At 45.1% G+C, this 16,228-nt stretch overlaps 1 protein-coding gene across 2 annotated transcripts in view; it reads right to left on the bottom strand.

The window, feature by feature from the left end:
- The window catches only part of SRPK1 (SRSF protein kinase 1), an 82,855-nt gene that overhangs the window by 21,351 nt on the left and 45,276 nt on the right, over positions 1–16,228 (bottom strand). For both annotated transcript variants that reach the window (XM_033917541.1, XM_033917542.1), the window contains 2 exons: positions 8,583–8,683; positions 390–497 (listed from right to left, as the gene is read on the bottom strand). In XM_033917541.1, coding sequence (XP_033773432.1) covers positions 390–497; positions 8,583–8,683 — 209 coding nt within the window. The remainder of the gene's footprint in view (positions 1–389; positions 498–8,582; positions 8,684–16,228) is intronic.

Here is a 16,228-nt window from a genome sequence, read left to right as displayed (position 1 = left end):
TGTATGTATTACATAATATGTATAACACTTGTTGCTAAAATTTAAAACCCTTCCTTCCCTCTCCTCCCAATACAAATAACAATGTCGATGATTAGCAATTCTATCTACTTTAGTTTCACCATTATTACAATTACCCATACATAGCTTAAATAACTTTAAATAAATAACTCAAATTTAATTTTTTTGTTAGTTTTGCAGTTTTTTAATTTCAATTATAATGTGCCATGATAAACATTTGCTCCGTTTAGAGTGCCAGAGCTAAAAAAGTTTGACACTTAGAAATTCAGAAATCAAGAAAAACACTCCAAAAAGTAGTCAAAAGTCTTAGGGTGCAACATAAATGCACTTTAGTTTCTTAGATGTATAAACAGCTTGATGCAAACACTCACCATACAAGCTGTGCTCCAAATATCAGCTGGTGTGCTGTATCCAGAGCCAATCAGGACCTCCAGGGATCGGTACTGCCTTGTTTGAATATCCTCTGTGAAGTGTTTATGCTTGGAAGGGAAAGAAGAGAAGATGCAGTATTCAATCCAAACCCCATGCCCCATTCATAAACAATGTCAATCATATTTTCACAACATTCACAGTTTTGTAAACTGCATGAAGTAATAAATGAATTAAGTCAGTTGATGTTGAGAAATTATGCCAATGTGTTTTAAATAAGATAAGATTGGAATATAAGTGAAAGTTTGGGAAGGTTTAACATTAAAAGAATTTTAGGAACTACAGAGATAGAGGTATAGTGAGGCGCGGGGAGAGAGAGAGAGAAGCTCGCAGAAATGACAGTATCATAGCAACTCCTCGCACACCGTGGGTCCCTCTCTCTTCCCCCCCCCCCCCACCCCCGGTCGCCTGGCCCCTGTCAAAATTTAAGAAATCATTGTGGCCCATGAGTCAAAAAGTTTGCCCACCCCTGGTATAGAGTATACAGTATAGAGCACTGTCCTTCAACCGCCAGTCCGCATTCCAGTGCCAGTCAACAGAAAATTCCTGCCGGTCCGCAAAAGGCCAGCAAGATCGGATTGGGGCCATCAGCAGCGTCTGGGCTGCAACAGTGATGAGCTGCATCGGAGGCTCCACCCCCATGACGCAATTCAATATCGGCAACGGGCCCCACCCCCCTCCCACGACGGCACTCAAGTTTGGCAACGGGACTCATTTTCCCCCCGGCATCAACGGCACTTCAGATCGTCATTGCCACTTCAGATCATCATTGCAGTGCTCAGCCCAAAGCTTCCCTCTGACTCCGCTTCCTGTTTCTGCCCAGGCAGTTCAAGTCAGAGGAAAGCTTTGGACTGAGCATCGCGTTGACGATCTGAAGTGCTGTTGATGACGGGGGAGGAAAAGGAGTCCTGTTGCCGATCTTGTTGCCAAAATTGGAAAGAAAGGTGAGAGGAAGGGAGAGAGATGGGCCTGTGGTGGATGGAGAGATTGAGAGAAGGGGGCAGTTGATGGAAGTGGGGAGAAGGGAGAGCAAATGCTCAATGGAAGTGAAGAAAGAGAACACATACTTGATGGAAGGAGGGATAAAGAAAAAGGACATATGCTGGGAAGAAGATAGTTAGTGAGATAGTGTAGGGGTGAAGAAAAGGGGTGGCATGCTGTGAATAGACACAGTGAAAAGAGGGAAACTGAGGACTGCATAGTAAGAAATAATTTAATTTAGATGGAGGCAGAAAATAAAGGAGGACTAGGGAAGAGAGAGAGGAGAAAGAGATGCCAGAGAACGGGGAAGGAGACAGATATCAAATCTGAGCGGAGAAGAGAGAGATGCTAAAAACCATAGGGGGAGCGAGAGATGAAAGGAGAAAGATGCCAGACCATGAGGGAACAGAGGGAAGATGACTGATGCCAGACCAAGGGGGGGGGGAGTCTACAGGAGATATGGCAGGAGAAGACAGACAGTTTCTGGAAGGGGCAGACGCTGGAAGGAAAAGAGTGAAAAGAAGATAAAAGCAGAAACCAGAGACAACAAAAGGTAGAAATAAATCATTTTATTTCTATTTTGTCATTAGAATATATCAGATTTGAAATATATATCCTGCTAGAGACATAACTGGGGACTGCAAAGCCCAGGCAGTGCTTCTTTAGCTTCCAGCTGGCTTAGGGCTCTCTCTCTGACTAGGGGGCACTCCCCTAACTCTATTCCTGTCATGTGTGACTGCAGTATTCTGTTAGCATGATATTTCTGTGTAGCATTCTATAATAATTTGGCTTGTTCAGTTTTCTTGATAGTAGAGGGGATATATGTGAAGGTGAGGGGAGATAAGGGTTTTGTTGGTCCTTGCTCTGTATATTTGTATTTATAAAATGACAATTGTACAGAATATTGTTTCTTTTTATACTTTAATAAAATACGTTCAACATAAAATCATAACTGAGGCTTGTGCGGATGGGATCAGATGGTTTGCGGGGACCAAGCTTGCGGAGACGGGGCGGAAATGTGTTTGTTTTTTTCAGTCTTAGTAGTTTGCTGGTCCACAAAATAATTATTTTATTTCTGCCGGTAAACGGGTGTAAAAAGGTTGAAAAACAATGGTATAGAGCATAGCTCTACAAATTCATTTATTTATTTAGATTTATAACCCGTGCTCCCGTGAGCTCAGAACGGGTTACAAAAGTATGTTCACAGAAGCTTACAGTAGACAGTCAGTTATTAGACATTCATGGAACATTACATAGGACAGCCATGGTAGCATAGGACATGACAGGATGCAGAGAGATGTTTATAGTAGTCAGGAGGTGTTACCTGCTGATTGTATAACAGCGTTCATCGGAAGAAGAGAGTATAGGGGAACTGTTTGCTGGAGGTAGTTCAGATGAAGAGGAAGGTTTTTACTGTTCAGAAGCTCATCAATGAGTTCAGTGATCTGATCTGTGCAGGCAGTTGGTTACAACACAGATATAGTCTCCCATTACCTGCTTAACACAACCCCACTTCTACTTCTGGACAACATCTCTCCTGACCAACATGTATTCACCCATCCCAGTAATCAGAGGCCAGGGCAGAGCTAAACCACCTCCCCTGCAACAAACCCCTAGCACACAGATCTTGCTATCTTAAGCCTGTCCCTCCCCCTCCCCTCCCCCCGCATTACCTGCACAAAAAAGCCTCAGAATTGCCCTTGCACATGCAAGATCCGTAAACAAAGATGCCATTCTAAGTGACCTCATCACAGACAATAACCAAGACATCTTCCTGATTATGGAAACCCCCAAGGAGGTGTCAAAGAGAATCCCAAGGTACTCCAGGCGCCAAGACGGAGTCAACTGACTCTTGGACAGGTTGACTACCCTTCCCAGTGACTGTAAGAACTCTACAACCTGAGCTGTAATCCGGGAGATCTCCTGAAAATACTTTGCTTGGATCAACCAGTTGTCCAGATAGGGATGAACCAGAATGCCCTCCTTGCGCAAAGCCGTCACCACGACCACAATAATTTTGATGAACATCCACAGAGCCGTGGCAAGACCAAAATGAAGTGCAGAAAATTAATAGTGCTGTCCCAAGATAGCAAAGCAAAGGAACCGCTGATGGGAGGCCTGAATCGGAATATAAAAGTAGGCCTCTGTCAAATCAAGTTAAGCCAGGAATTCCCGTGGCTGAATTGCCAAAATGACAGATCTCAGGGTCTCCATGCAAAAAAACCCCGGAACTCGGAGAGCCCTGTTGACCCCCCTTCAGATCCCAGATGGGCTGAAAAGTCCCCTCTGTCTTGGGCACCACGAAGTAAATGGAATACCTGCCGGTGCAACACTCCTGAGAGGGCACTGGAACTACCGCTTTGAGATCTAGCAATCTTCGAAGCGTCTGGTGAAAAACCCCCTTCTTCCATGCCGCATGACAAGGAGAAGTGAGAAAATGACCTGGCAATAAGCAGGCAAACTCCAGAGCATAACCATCCCGAATCACCTCCAGGACCCACTGATCAGAAACTGGTTGGCGGGTAGGAAACAGAGGGTAGGGGTGAAGGGCCACTACTCGGACTGGAGGAGGGTCACGAGTGGTGTTCCGCAGGGCTCGGTGCTCGGGCCGCTGCTGTTTAATATATTCATAAATGATCTAGAAACAGGGACGAAGTGTGAGATAATAAAATTTGTGTACGACACCAAACTATTTAGTGGAGCTCGGACTAAGGAAGACTGTGTAAATTGCAAAGGGACCTGAACAAACTAGGGGAATGGGTGACGAGATGGCATATGAAGTTCAACATTGAGAAATGTAAAGTATTGCATGTGGGAAGCAGAAACCTGAGGTACAACTATACAATGGGAGGGATCTTATTGAAAGAGAGTACCTAGGAAAGGGACTTGGGGGTAATGGTGGACATGATAATGAAACAGACGGCGCAGTGTGCAGCGGCCGCTAAGAGAGCGAATAGAATGCTAGGTATAATCAAGAAGGGTATTACTACCAGAACGAAAGAAGTTATCCTGCCGTTGTATCGGGCGATGGTGCGCCCGCATCTGAAGTACTGCGTCCAATATTGGTCTCCGTACCTTAAGAAAGACATGGCGTTATTTGAGAGGGTTCAGAGGAGAGCGACACGTCTGATAAAAGGGATGGAAAACCTTTCATACGCTGAGAGATTAGAGAAACTGGGTCTCTTTTCCCTGGAGAAGAGGAGACTTAGAGGGGATATGATAGAGACTTACAAGATCATGAAGGGCATAGAGAGAGTGGAGAGGGACAGATTCTTCAAACTTTTGGAAAATAAAAGAACAAGAGGGCATTCAGAAAAGCTGAAAGGGGACAGATTCAAAACGAATGCTAGGAAGTTCTTCTTTACCCAAAGTGTGGTGGACATCTGGAATGCGCTTCCACAGAGCGTAATAGGGCAGAGTACGGTACTGGGGTTCAAGAAAGGATTGGACAATTTCCTGCTGGAAAAGGGGATAGAAGGGTATAGATAGAAGATTACTATGCAGGTCCTGAACCTGTTGGGCTGCCGCGTGAGCGGGCTGCTGGGCGCGATGGACCTCAGGTCTGACCCAGCAGAGGCATTGCTTAGGTTCTTATGTTATCTGTCGTGATCACTTCCAACATCTGGTAAAAATCTCACAACCGGGCACTCACCAGAACAGGGGAGGCGCTGGCAAGGAATCATTGGGCAGGATAGGCGGTGGGGAAAGTATCACGTCCCCCCTCCCCGATGGGCCCCACGAAAGGACTGCATGTGCTGAAAGAAACGACTGAGAGGATCCGGTGGCCAGAAAAGAAATAGGGTATCTTCAGAAATCATGCAAAATACCCCAAGCAACGCCATCTTATGAAGGCGGGCACGGTACTCAGGAAGACAAGACACCTTAGAGTCTGTTAAGGTCTGAACCAACTTGTCCAAATCCTCAAACAAGAAAGACCCCCAAAAGGGAAATTTTGTCAGCTGAGCCTTTGAGGCCACATCCGCCGACCAAGCCCATCGGAGAGATAAGAAGCATCCAACTCAGTGGGCAGGACCTCCAGAGGTTTCTCAGTCCTAGACCAAAGGGGAGGTTAAGCCTGACATTCCAGACTCCCCTTCACATGCTGTGTGGCATGTAGCACAAGGGCACTCTTCCGGCATCCATCCAACGCAAACTGGCATGAACATGAATTAGGGGTAAAAAAAAAAAAAAGATGCTGAGGATGTTATCCCTACCAGTTTTGAGGCAAAATGAGGTGATTTGAAGATGGCCAACACAGCAGCATTCTGGTGCCAAAAAAATGGCTCAAAAATACCTGTACTAGTGCCTTCCTGCCTGACGTCGGCTCGCAGGATAATGCAGTTCTCAGTTTTCTATGCAGCTGAGCAGCTGTGTATTTTTTATCTCCTGTGCATCAGACTGCTTTTGTAGTGCCTTCCTGTTTGAATTTTACTACAGTTTCTAAATTTTCTTTTATTTTTCCTTCCCCTTGGTAAATTTTTCAAATTTTTACCAATTTTTTCATTTTTGGAACCTTCAGGCTCACCTCAGCCTGTTTACAGGCCAGGAACATTGAGCTTTTTCCGTTATTACATCTACTCGACCTCCCTGCACAATTGAGTCCTTCAATTTTGCATCGGTGGTGTTCCTCTTGAAGGCCAAGCCTTCTAGTAGCTTCAAGGAGTGCACTCGGTGCAACAGGACCATTTCAGTTACTGACCCACACAACTGGTGTACCCAGTGTCTAGGTCCTCACCACTGACCTTATTTTTGCTGTTCTAAATTGCAGAAGAGATCACTAAAGGATCATCAGCTCCAATTTGAAAACATTTTGGAGAGAGTTTTTATTTGAAGTCTCTTCTTCAAAAGAGAACCCACTATAAACAGTACATTCCTGAGGATCAACTGAATGCTTTTCAACATGTTTCTAATGACCTCTTAGAAACAAAAATATATGGCACATTCTGTTTTTGACACATTTGATGTCCTCACATGCATCACTACTCTCGACTGCTCTGAGACAACCAGGCTATGAATGTCAAACCTATATACCAATATCCAAGACCAATTGGCCAATATACCATGGCTGGGAGGTGAATTGCTTGGAGAAAAGATTGAGGAGGCCCCCCAATAAATAAAGAGGCATGAAGACTTGTGACCACATTGTCATCCTCAAAGTCTTCAAAACCTCAAGCTTTCCATTGCAAATGCAAGCAGTGTCTCACTTCCGGCTCACCATACAATTGTTTCCCACGTACTCACCTTTATAGGACCCCCAGGGACCCCTGAAGACGACTTTTTGTCGAAACGCGGACCGTGTTGGGTCCTGTATCCCTAGCGGACTAGATCCTTTAAGGCTCTTATGTGGATGATTTACTTTTATGTGGATGGAATTATTTTATGTGGATGATTAGTGTACCTTTGGAACTTTGATACTTTCAAATAGGAACATTTAGGAACATCGTCACTCCACAGAGTTTTTTTGGTTTTCTCTGGATTTTCTTCTTTGTGGATATTTTGGGGTCAATTCCTTTTGTTTTCTGCACTAACAGATGAGCAATGTTGGAGGCAGAGGATCATGTTTGATGTGATACTGACTTTATACTGCGTAGAAGGCAGGCCCGACAATCTACTTCTGTATTCTGACATGAAAAAACCATGTTCATCAAGCTACTTCTACTACTATTAGTTATTTCTATATAGCTGCCAGACACATGCAGCGCTGCACAGAGTCCAAAAAAAATAAAAAAATAAGAAAACTAGGACTCAAATACGAATCGAAGGCATCTAACACACACCATGACAAGGTGGTTCTTTGCACACATTCCAATTTCCTTCCAAAAAGTCATCTCAGAATTTCATCTGAATCAATCCATAGTTGTTCTTGTCTTCTTTCCAAGACCACATTCTTACCCTGGTGAAGCAGCACGCCATACATCGGACTGTAAACATGCTCTTGCATATTATTTGGATCACATCAAACCTCATAGAACATTCACTCAACTATTTCATTCATTCAATACAAACAGACTTGGATCTCCTGTCACCAAGAGAATCATCTCACTTTGTCTAGCAGAGTATATTTCCTTTTGCTGAGCTTGGGCTGATACTAGATAGCCATATTACTGCGCATAAAATTAAAGCAATAGAGACTTCAGTAGCTCACTTATGTTCCATTCCCATTTTAGACCATCTGTAAATCAGCCACCTGGTCCTCAATTCATGCATTCCTATCCCGCTATTGTTTGGAGAATCATTCCAGATGGCATAGACTGTTCTACAGAATTTATTCTCCACTGAAATGCCAACTTCCCTCCAGCTCTTTTGGTTTCACTAAGATTTTAAGTATTATCTTGATAGCTAGGGAGCCCCACATGTGAGAATATACTGTCCGTTTGTCCTAGGATAGGTAGGCAGATATTCTCACAACCCTCCCACTTCCCCTAGTTGGCTTCTTAGCTTTTTTTTTTTTTTTACTGAACTGATGGTCCTGTGAGCCAACGTCTGGCAGAAAGGCACTGGCACAGGTGCAGTATGTGTAGACTTGCAAAAGGTTTAAAGTGACAATGCACTTTTGCATTGCCCATACTGGGTTCCACGGATGACACCACTCTCATATGTACAAATGTGAATATCTGCCTGCTGTCCTTGGATTACAAGGACAATAACTATGCTGTTACTCCCACTCAGTGTAATGGATTGCATTGGTACACTGCACACATTCTGAGTTGTCTGATTAGGACAAAAAGGAAACAAAAATGTGGTTATTACCTGCTAGTTTTCTTTCTTCAAGTCCAAACACACCAGACCAAAGACCTACCATGTAAACAGAGAAGAGATTCTTGGAGCAATTCTGGCTACTTTGCTGTCCTGTGTGATCAATAGAGGAGTCAGCAGCTCTGATACCCTGAGAATGTGATTTCTTGCTCTGCAGCCTTGAATTCTCTTCTCTGGATGTTGATAAGGATTATTTTCATATTGACAGTTCACATTTGCTTATGTCTATCTCCATCTGCTGGCTGATGGGCAAAACTTGTATGTTCTGAACTGGCCAGTTGGACTCAAGGAAAGAAAATTAACAAGTTTTTCATCTAGCCTCTAGTCACACTCATCCTCCTCTATTCCATTTTGAACACAGTTATACTACCTTCAGTTTGATATAAGTGGGGGCTTACCACCCAGCATGCATTTCCAAGGTCTGCTATCTTGACTTTCAATTTATCTGCATTCAACGGATCTAAAGGATTCAGAAGAAAATTTCCAGCGCTGGATTTTCCTGCAAAGAATACCAAGCAAATAACTGATCACAAGTGCTACAGGTACAATAAATGAAGGCTAGTGCTGCAACCTATCTATATCGCCTCCCCTGTGACTCCAGAATTCATACAGACATTCTACTATAGATCATTTTATTCTATCAAACTTTGTGAATTTTATTTCTGTACTAGAAATATACTTGACAATTTGAAGTAAAATAGTTGTCTATTAAAAGTTCCTTTTTAATTTCTTTAGGTTACAGGGAAGCAACACTATACTATTTTAAAGTTATGTGGATTTCAAGTACCTTCTCTTACTCCAGCAGCTAAACAAATGATACGCAACCTACTACCACATACACACACACAAAAAAAGTTACCCCTATGGATCGAACAACAAAAAAGGGTGGGTCAAAAGGCAATACTCAAAGAACTCAACACAGTACCATGTTTCAGCATGATCACCTGTGTCAGGAGTCAAACATCTTAAGATTTTGAGCAGTTACATGTAGACAAATCATTCCCAACGTGAAACTAGTTTGAACAGGAAGCCTCTTGCAAGACTTCGAAAAGTGTCAGTATATTGTATCTGTTGCAATCTGGTTTCACGTTGTTGGAGTAATTTGTTGTTGTGCTCAAAACTTTCAACTGTGACTCCCGAAGCAGGTGGTTTATGTCAAAACGCAGCACCTTGGAGTTCTTTGAACACTGCTTATTAACCCTTTTTTTGAACATTTGGCCTATTTTGGACCCTTCATTGGCTCTTGCATATCTTTATGCCAATAAACCTTAGCATTTAAAAAAACCCAAAACCCAAACACACATCTCTGATGACTCTGTTTTCAATGTATGCCTTTAGGTCTACTCCTACTTTTTTGTATGCAGCTTACTACAACAGAGGGTCTCCTATACAAATGGAATTACATATCTGCAAGCAGGTAGCAAATGCATACTTGTGTGCTCATATTTTCAGTTATATGGAAAAAAATCTGTCTGATAACACATTAAACCACTATTAATCTGTTAAAAGGGAACGCAAGATTAGGTTCTTACCTTTGCTAAACTTCTTTCTTGTAAATCAACACTATTCCAGGACTATTGGGTCATTTTTCTATACTTGCCAGAACTTATAGGAAGCCTCATTATTCAGAGACTTAAGCCACTCCCCTCTTACCTCATGACTGTCCCCCCAGGAATCAGTTTGTTAAAGCAGCCAGGAACATCTGTAGAAGACAAAGGCAAAAGAGGGGTACGGGGACACTCCCTGACAAAAGTCTAATCTGCTCATAACAAGAAATTTATGGTAAGGATATTTTTATTGAGCAAGTGAAAAACTGATACAAAGCAATGATGCAAAAAAAAAAAAAAAAAACCAACAAAAAACTGCTCAACATTGTAGGCAAACAAAACCAACCCCCAAAGATCGCAACCCTTCCCAACATCCCCCCCCTCCCGAAAGAAACCCAAACAAACTGCACCCCCCCCCCCTGGGTCCTCCTTCAAAAATTCAGCATCAAGAAAACACACAAAAGAACAGGTTTACCAGTCAGAACAAAATTAGGCATAGAATTAAATTCAACAGTTCAGCACCCTACTGCGAGCCAAAGGAGTCAGGGTCGTCCAAAATGGTTCCCAGGTTCGCTGAAAAACACGGCCTGGGAGAGTAGAAAGATCCTGCACATCCCTCCTTTCCCACATCATGAGAGTAATCATCCAGCAACGCCAGAGTGAGTAAACCGGAGCATCTGCCTCAAGCCATTTCAACAAGATACATTTCAGAGCTACAAGTACAGTCCACTTGAGGAAGGCTGCCACTCCCTTCAGGCGAGGAAAATAATGGGGGACAACCCCAAATAATAGCAATGGGGAACGGCGAATGGTAATGTCCCAAATTCTCTCCATGAAAACAAAAATATCAGTCCAAAAGTCTTGAACATTAGGGCAGGACCAAAACATGTGTCCCAAGCCCGCATCAGGGGCCCGGCAGCGAAGGCAGAGAGCAGTTTCACGGAAGTGTGCTAAGTAAGCCCTTTTCGGAGAGATATACAAACGAAAGACCAACTCGTAATGTTGCTCCCAAAATGTGGTGTATTTCCTAAAGGCAGGTAGCTGACTGACAGCCTGCAAAAGGGCATCAGATGGTAACTCCACAGCGAGATCATGAGCCCAAGCATCACGCAACTTGGAATGGTCAAACAACGGGGACTCATCTTTCAAATGGCGATGATGGAACTTAAGAGGGACGGGAAGTTGAGAACCAATGGTAAAAGCCGTAGATAACAGCTCTTGGCATGAGGCCTGTAAAGAACTAGAAGGTAAGGAGGAAATATAATGTTGGATCTGTATATAAGCAAAATAATCAGTGGGTGGGAGATCAAACTCGTCTCGCAACTGTGCAAAAGACTTGAGTTTGCCATCTAACAAGAAATTTATAAGAAACAGCAACAATTGAAACAGGTCATTAAACATAAGGAATCTGAACGACAAAAACCAGTGCTATAAGGAGACAGCCTGCACTGTCAGAAGGGGATGCCTGAACTAAGGACCCCCAAAACTAAGTACTAAACATTCTGATGACACTGTTATAAAGGCAGGTCAGAAAACAGAAATCCAGCTTACCAGTACTTGTAAAGGCAGACAATCGGCGAGTCAGCAGTTTCCAGGACAGGTTCCAGGAACAGAGTGCAGATTTACAAGAAAGAAAATTAGCAAAGAAAAGAACCTAATCTTTCATTCTTGTACAATCCCACTCTATTCCTGGACTATTGTGACATAGAGCAGTCCCAGAGAGTAAGGGTGGGACTGATGAGCATGCTGCCAAAACAAAGGAAAAGCAAAATCCTGCTTGGCTGCCACACTGATCCTGTAAAACTTGGTGAACGTATGCAAAGATGCCCAGGTAGCAGCCCTGCAAGTTTCCTCCAAAGAGATCGCTGATGACGCTACCCAAGAGGACGATACCTTTGGTAGAATGAGCCCTCACCATGAGGTGGATGGGAGGGCTTCTTACCGGCCACTATGTAAGCAGAAGAAAAGTGGATCCATCTGGAAATGGTAGCTTTGAAAGCCTGCCCACCCGCCCATGCGGGTAGGACCTGCCAAAACAAAAATATGGTTGGAGAGATTAATAGTTTGTAACCTCCAGGTACCACAACAGGATCTTATACACATCCAGGGACCATAATACCCGGTCCTGCTCTCTTGAACCAGAGGAAGCAAAAGCAGGAAGCCTGATTTCCTGATTGACATGGAAAACAGATACCACTTTGGAAAGACAAGAGGAAGCCATGCGCAGCACCACCCCTGGAGAGGGTGCAGCTACCAGGATAGACAGTTCTGGGCCACAGTCGTCCAGGGCAGTTGAGCATGTAATGGATCCTGTTCCGGACTCCAGCACGAAATCAAAGCATCCTGCATCAGATGCAAATGGTCTCTGACCCAAGGGACCACATCGACCGTCGCCACCATGTACCCCAGAACCTGGAGATACAGCCAGCTCTATGGGAATCGGGATGGCCAGGAAGTCCCCAGTGACCTGTTGGAGTTTCTCCTGACAAGACATGGGTATAACACCTGGTTCCTACTCATGTGTAAGCAAACTCTCAGGTATTCCAGATCTTGCATCGGGTCAAGGTGACTCTTCCTGAAGTTGATCACCCAGCCCAGGTGCTGCAGCAACTGAACCACTTGGTAAATGGTCTGACACCCCTCGGATGCCGATGGGATTGATCAACCAGTTGTTCAGATAAGAATGAACCAAAAACTTCCAAGGCACATAGATGGTTGCTACCACCAACATCACTTTGGTGAAGATCCTGGGTGCTGTCGCCAACCCAAAGGGCAGTGCCACAAATTGGTAATGCTGCTGCAAAAGATGAAACCTCAAGTACCTCCTATGGTCTGTTAAGATGGGAATATGGAGATATTCCTCCGTCAAATCCAGGGAGGCCAAAAATTTCTGAGGTCACTGAGGCGATCATCAACTGTACAGTGTCCGAGCAGCAACGAGGCACTCAACACTGCCTTGAGGTCCAGGATCGGCCTCCAATCTTTGAAGCCTCTCTGGAATGATGAAGTTTATTGAGTATCTCCTGGAGCCTAAGTTGGGCTCCGGAATGGGCTCTATGGCCACTATATGTCCAGCAACCTGTAGATATAGTAATCTCCACTGAAGCCTTTTCTGGCCTTCCCACAGGGAAATCCAGAAAATAATCAACCTGAAGCTATCCCTTAGGACCTCCAGGATCCAACGGCCCGAGGTGATAGCCTGCCATACCTTCCGGAAGGCCAACAGCCATCCCCCTATGCGCAGGAGGGTGGGCACAGGTCTGGCGTCAGAATTGCTTCTTAGCAAGCACCGCCAGACAGCTCTTCATGGATGGTTGGCACTGAAAACCCCAAACTGCGGTCAAAAAGACAAGGAAAAATGCTAGCTAGAGGCAACCCTGAGTGCTGATGGGAACATCTGAAGGGAGAAAAAGTATGGTGCCCCGAGCCCCTGGAGATCAGGGCCTGTTGACAGGCAATGACTTGGGCCTACGGTCTGCACACTAACCATGAGATCATCCAGACCCTTGCCAAACAGAAGGTTTCCCTGGAAGGGCAACCTGCTCAAAGTCTCTTTTGAGGACAAGTCACCAGACCACCTGCGACCTTAGAATTACATGGTTCTAACTGTACCGAAAGTTGGCTCGCAGTTAGAACCTTGTAATCCCGTGCATAGACTAGTTTCTGTACATAGAACCATGTAATTTCTTATGAAATGAAGGAACGGTTAAGTTGCAAAAAATCCTCGCGAGTGTTGTAACATCTACATGTCAGATAGAACCTGGAAGTCATCGGAGTTAAAAATACTGAAAATTGTCACTTAGAACCCTGTAATTCTAAGGTCGCGCACTGTCTGATCCACAGAATCCAGCGTACTGAAATGGAATAGAAGTAAAGCTTAAAAGAAGACTTTCAACATTTCATACAGAGCATCTGCCATTTAATCCACCCTCGAAACCAGGAAATCAATGTCCCTGCGCACAATAGTGTCAGGATTATGGCGTAGCTTAGAACGGCAAGCCCTGGTAAAAGGAGGCGACGTCACTGCCTTTATTCCAATGGCCATCAAGTCAAACAGGCGCTTAAGAATGAAATCGACTCTACAGTCTTGAACATCCTTCAAGACCCCCACACCCATCATTGGGGAGAGAAGTGCGCTTAGTAACCTGTGCCACTGAAGAATCCATCTTCAGGGAAGCAAAACATTGATTAAAAGTGTCCGCCATATCAAAGAGCCTAGACATGGCCCTGGCACATTTCAAGGGGCCCTCAGGCACCCTCCTCCCCAAATGTCCATGAAAATCCGAACTATGTCAGAATGATTAGGAATGGTGGCAAATTGCGGCATATTCCGTAATGACACTGTCCAGCCTCCAGTTTCAACTCCCTGGAGTGCTTCAAGAGATCAAATCCTGCAGATGCATGGGCTTGAAAAGTCTGTGCACCGTGGGATCCTCCCTCAGATCCGGGGCTGAACCTGGATCTGGATTCTAGAAATCCACAAGGGCTACAGCATCACCCACAGCAATGGTATCCGCTGTAAAGGCATCAGAGCCAGCTACAGGCACTGCCAGCATACTAGGGACCCCAGGAACTGGGGAGGAGGGGACCCTAAGACTGGGTAGGATGCTTGCGGAAGGATGAGTGGCATTGATTTCTTAGCTAAATAAATCATTAAAAATCAGTGGAAAAACCATTATCTGGGGCAGAAGCCTCCTCCTATGGACCCTTCTTGGAACTCTTGGAAGACTTGAGACTTTTTCCCAGAAAGGTGCTTGCGTTTACCCGGAGCATCAACTGCGTGCTCTATGGGGACCTCTGACACTTTTTTTCAGACTCCTGGACAGAAAAGGCAGCAAGACACCCTTCAGAGATCAAGGGCACTGGATTCTAACAAATTTCACCCCTTCACACACCGCAGTGCACGTGGAAAACAGCTTCACACTGGACAGTGATCTGCCACAAATGGGACCCGAGTCCACCGAATCCTGCCCTGCAAAAATGAAGCTTGCATAGGCTAGAAATAACTAAAAAAAAAAAAAAATTGTGAAAATCCAAGATGGCCACCACAGGTGCTGATTTTACTCTAAAATTGCCCTGGAAAAGCACAGGAACCCAGCAAAAAAAATGGCGAATTTGAGATTTTATGGATGGGGAGGGCTAGGGCACATCAAGAAACCTCCCAAAACCTCTTTCAATAGGACCCCCCCTCCCAATTGCTGAATCTGCAGACAGGGAGATCCCTCTGCCTTAAGAAGCAGGAAAATTGGACTTCCGATCTTTTGAGTGCCCCATTGACTGAACAGCCACAGCCGGGACTTCCGCCACCCTCGGACATGCCATGCACACACCTGGTGGAGGAATGCAGTCTGTCCCCGATCCTGGAAACACCTCCAAGGAGCCATACAGCCTGCACTCAACCCACTAGCAGTCGAACTTGGGGTGAGAAAGCTCCCAAGGGAATGGTCCCGGAGCCCCAATAAGAAGTGCAGGTTGTCCAGGGGATGCACTAACAAGCAACCAACCCTCTGAAAGCAGACTTTTTGGAAAAGTCTGCAATCTTCCACAGTCAGAGTAGAGAGCTAAATGGGAATGGGGACGACGGGAATCCCGCGGGTTTCCCCTTTGGGTCATGGGGATCCCGTGGGGACACCCCCTAGGGTCGCAGGGATCCCGTGGGGACACCCTCTAGGGATGCGGGGTTCCTGCGGGGTTGGATGGCACTCGAGCCGCGAGGCTAGTCTCCTTCTCCTTACCTGCCCTGCCACAGCACACAGCCGAACGGAAGTCTTCCCGATGTCAGCGCTGACGAAAGGAGAGAGGGCTTAAGCAAAGGAAGACTGGGAACCTTTACAGTTCGTTAAGGTCTGAACCAACTTGTCTAAATCCTCGCCAAACAAAGACCTAAAGGGAAATTTTGTTAGTTTAGCCTTAGTTGCTGCATCCGCTGACCAAGCCCAGAGCCACAGTACAACGAGCAGCCACCTGTGTCACCAAACAGGAGCAAGGTCACCTGAGGCTAAGTAAAAATGGAGCCTATGTATGATTTTTATTGTACACTTGTTGAAAGATTAAAAAGGAATAAAGAATTAAAAAAAAAAAAAAAAAATGGAGATGCTTTCTGCCAAAAAAAGAAGCTCCATAGACCTGCAGCGGCCTAAACCGTCCCAGCCACTAAGCAGGAAAAACTGGCATCAGCTGTTAAGAGTCTCTAGCCGCTTCGTGGTAAGGGAATCCTTTCTGCCTGACCATCGGTGGCTGGGGAACCTCTCGGGTGGGTAGCGGGGGAAGCCGGGCATCCCCGCAAACACCTGCCGATCACGAGGCACTCGCGAAGGGGATCCCTGGCCGCCGGCACCCGATACTGATTAAGATTTCCCTTCGTAGTGGCCTGCCTTGCTCAAACAGGCCGGCCGCAAATGCCTCAAGGCTGGATTACAATGAGCACTTTTCCCCTTGCAAAAGTGCTCATTACTCCAGACGTGACCTAGCTAGAGAAAAAAGAGCTGGTTAGCAGA

This window comes from Geotrypetes seraphini, chromosome 13 (genome assembly GCF_902459505.1).
Source record: "Geotrypetes seraphini chromosome 13, aGeoSer1.1, whole genome shotgun sequence".
NCBI lineage: Eukaryota > Metazoa > Chordata > Amphibia > Gymnophiona > Dermophiidae > Geotrypetes > Geotrypetes seraphini.
This window is presented reverse-complemented; position numbering and strand designations above follow the sequence as displayed.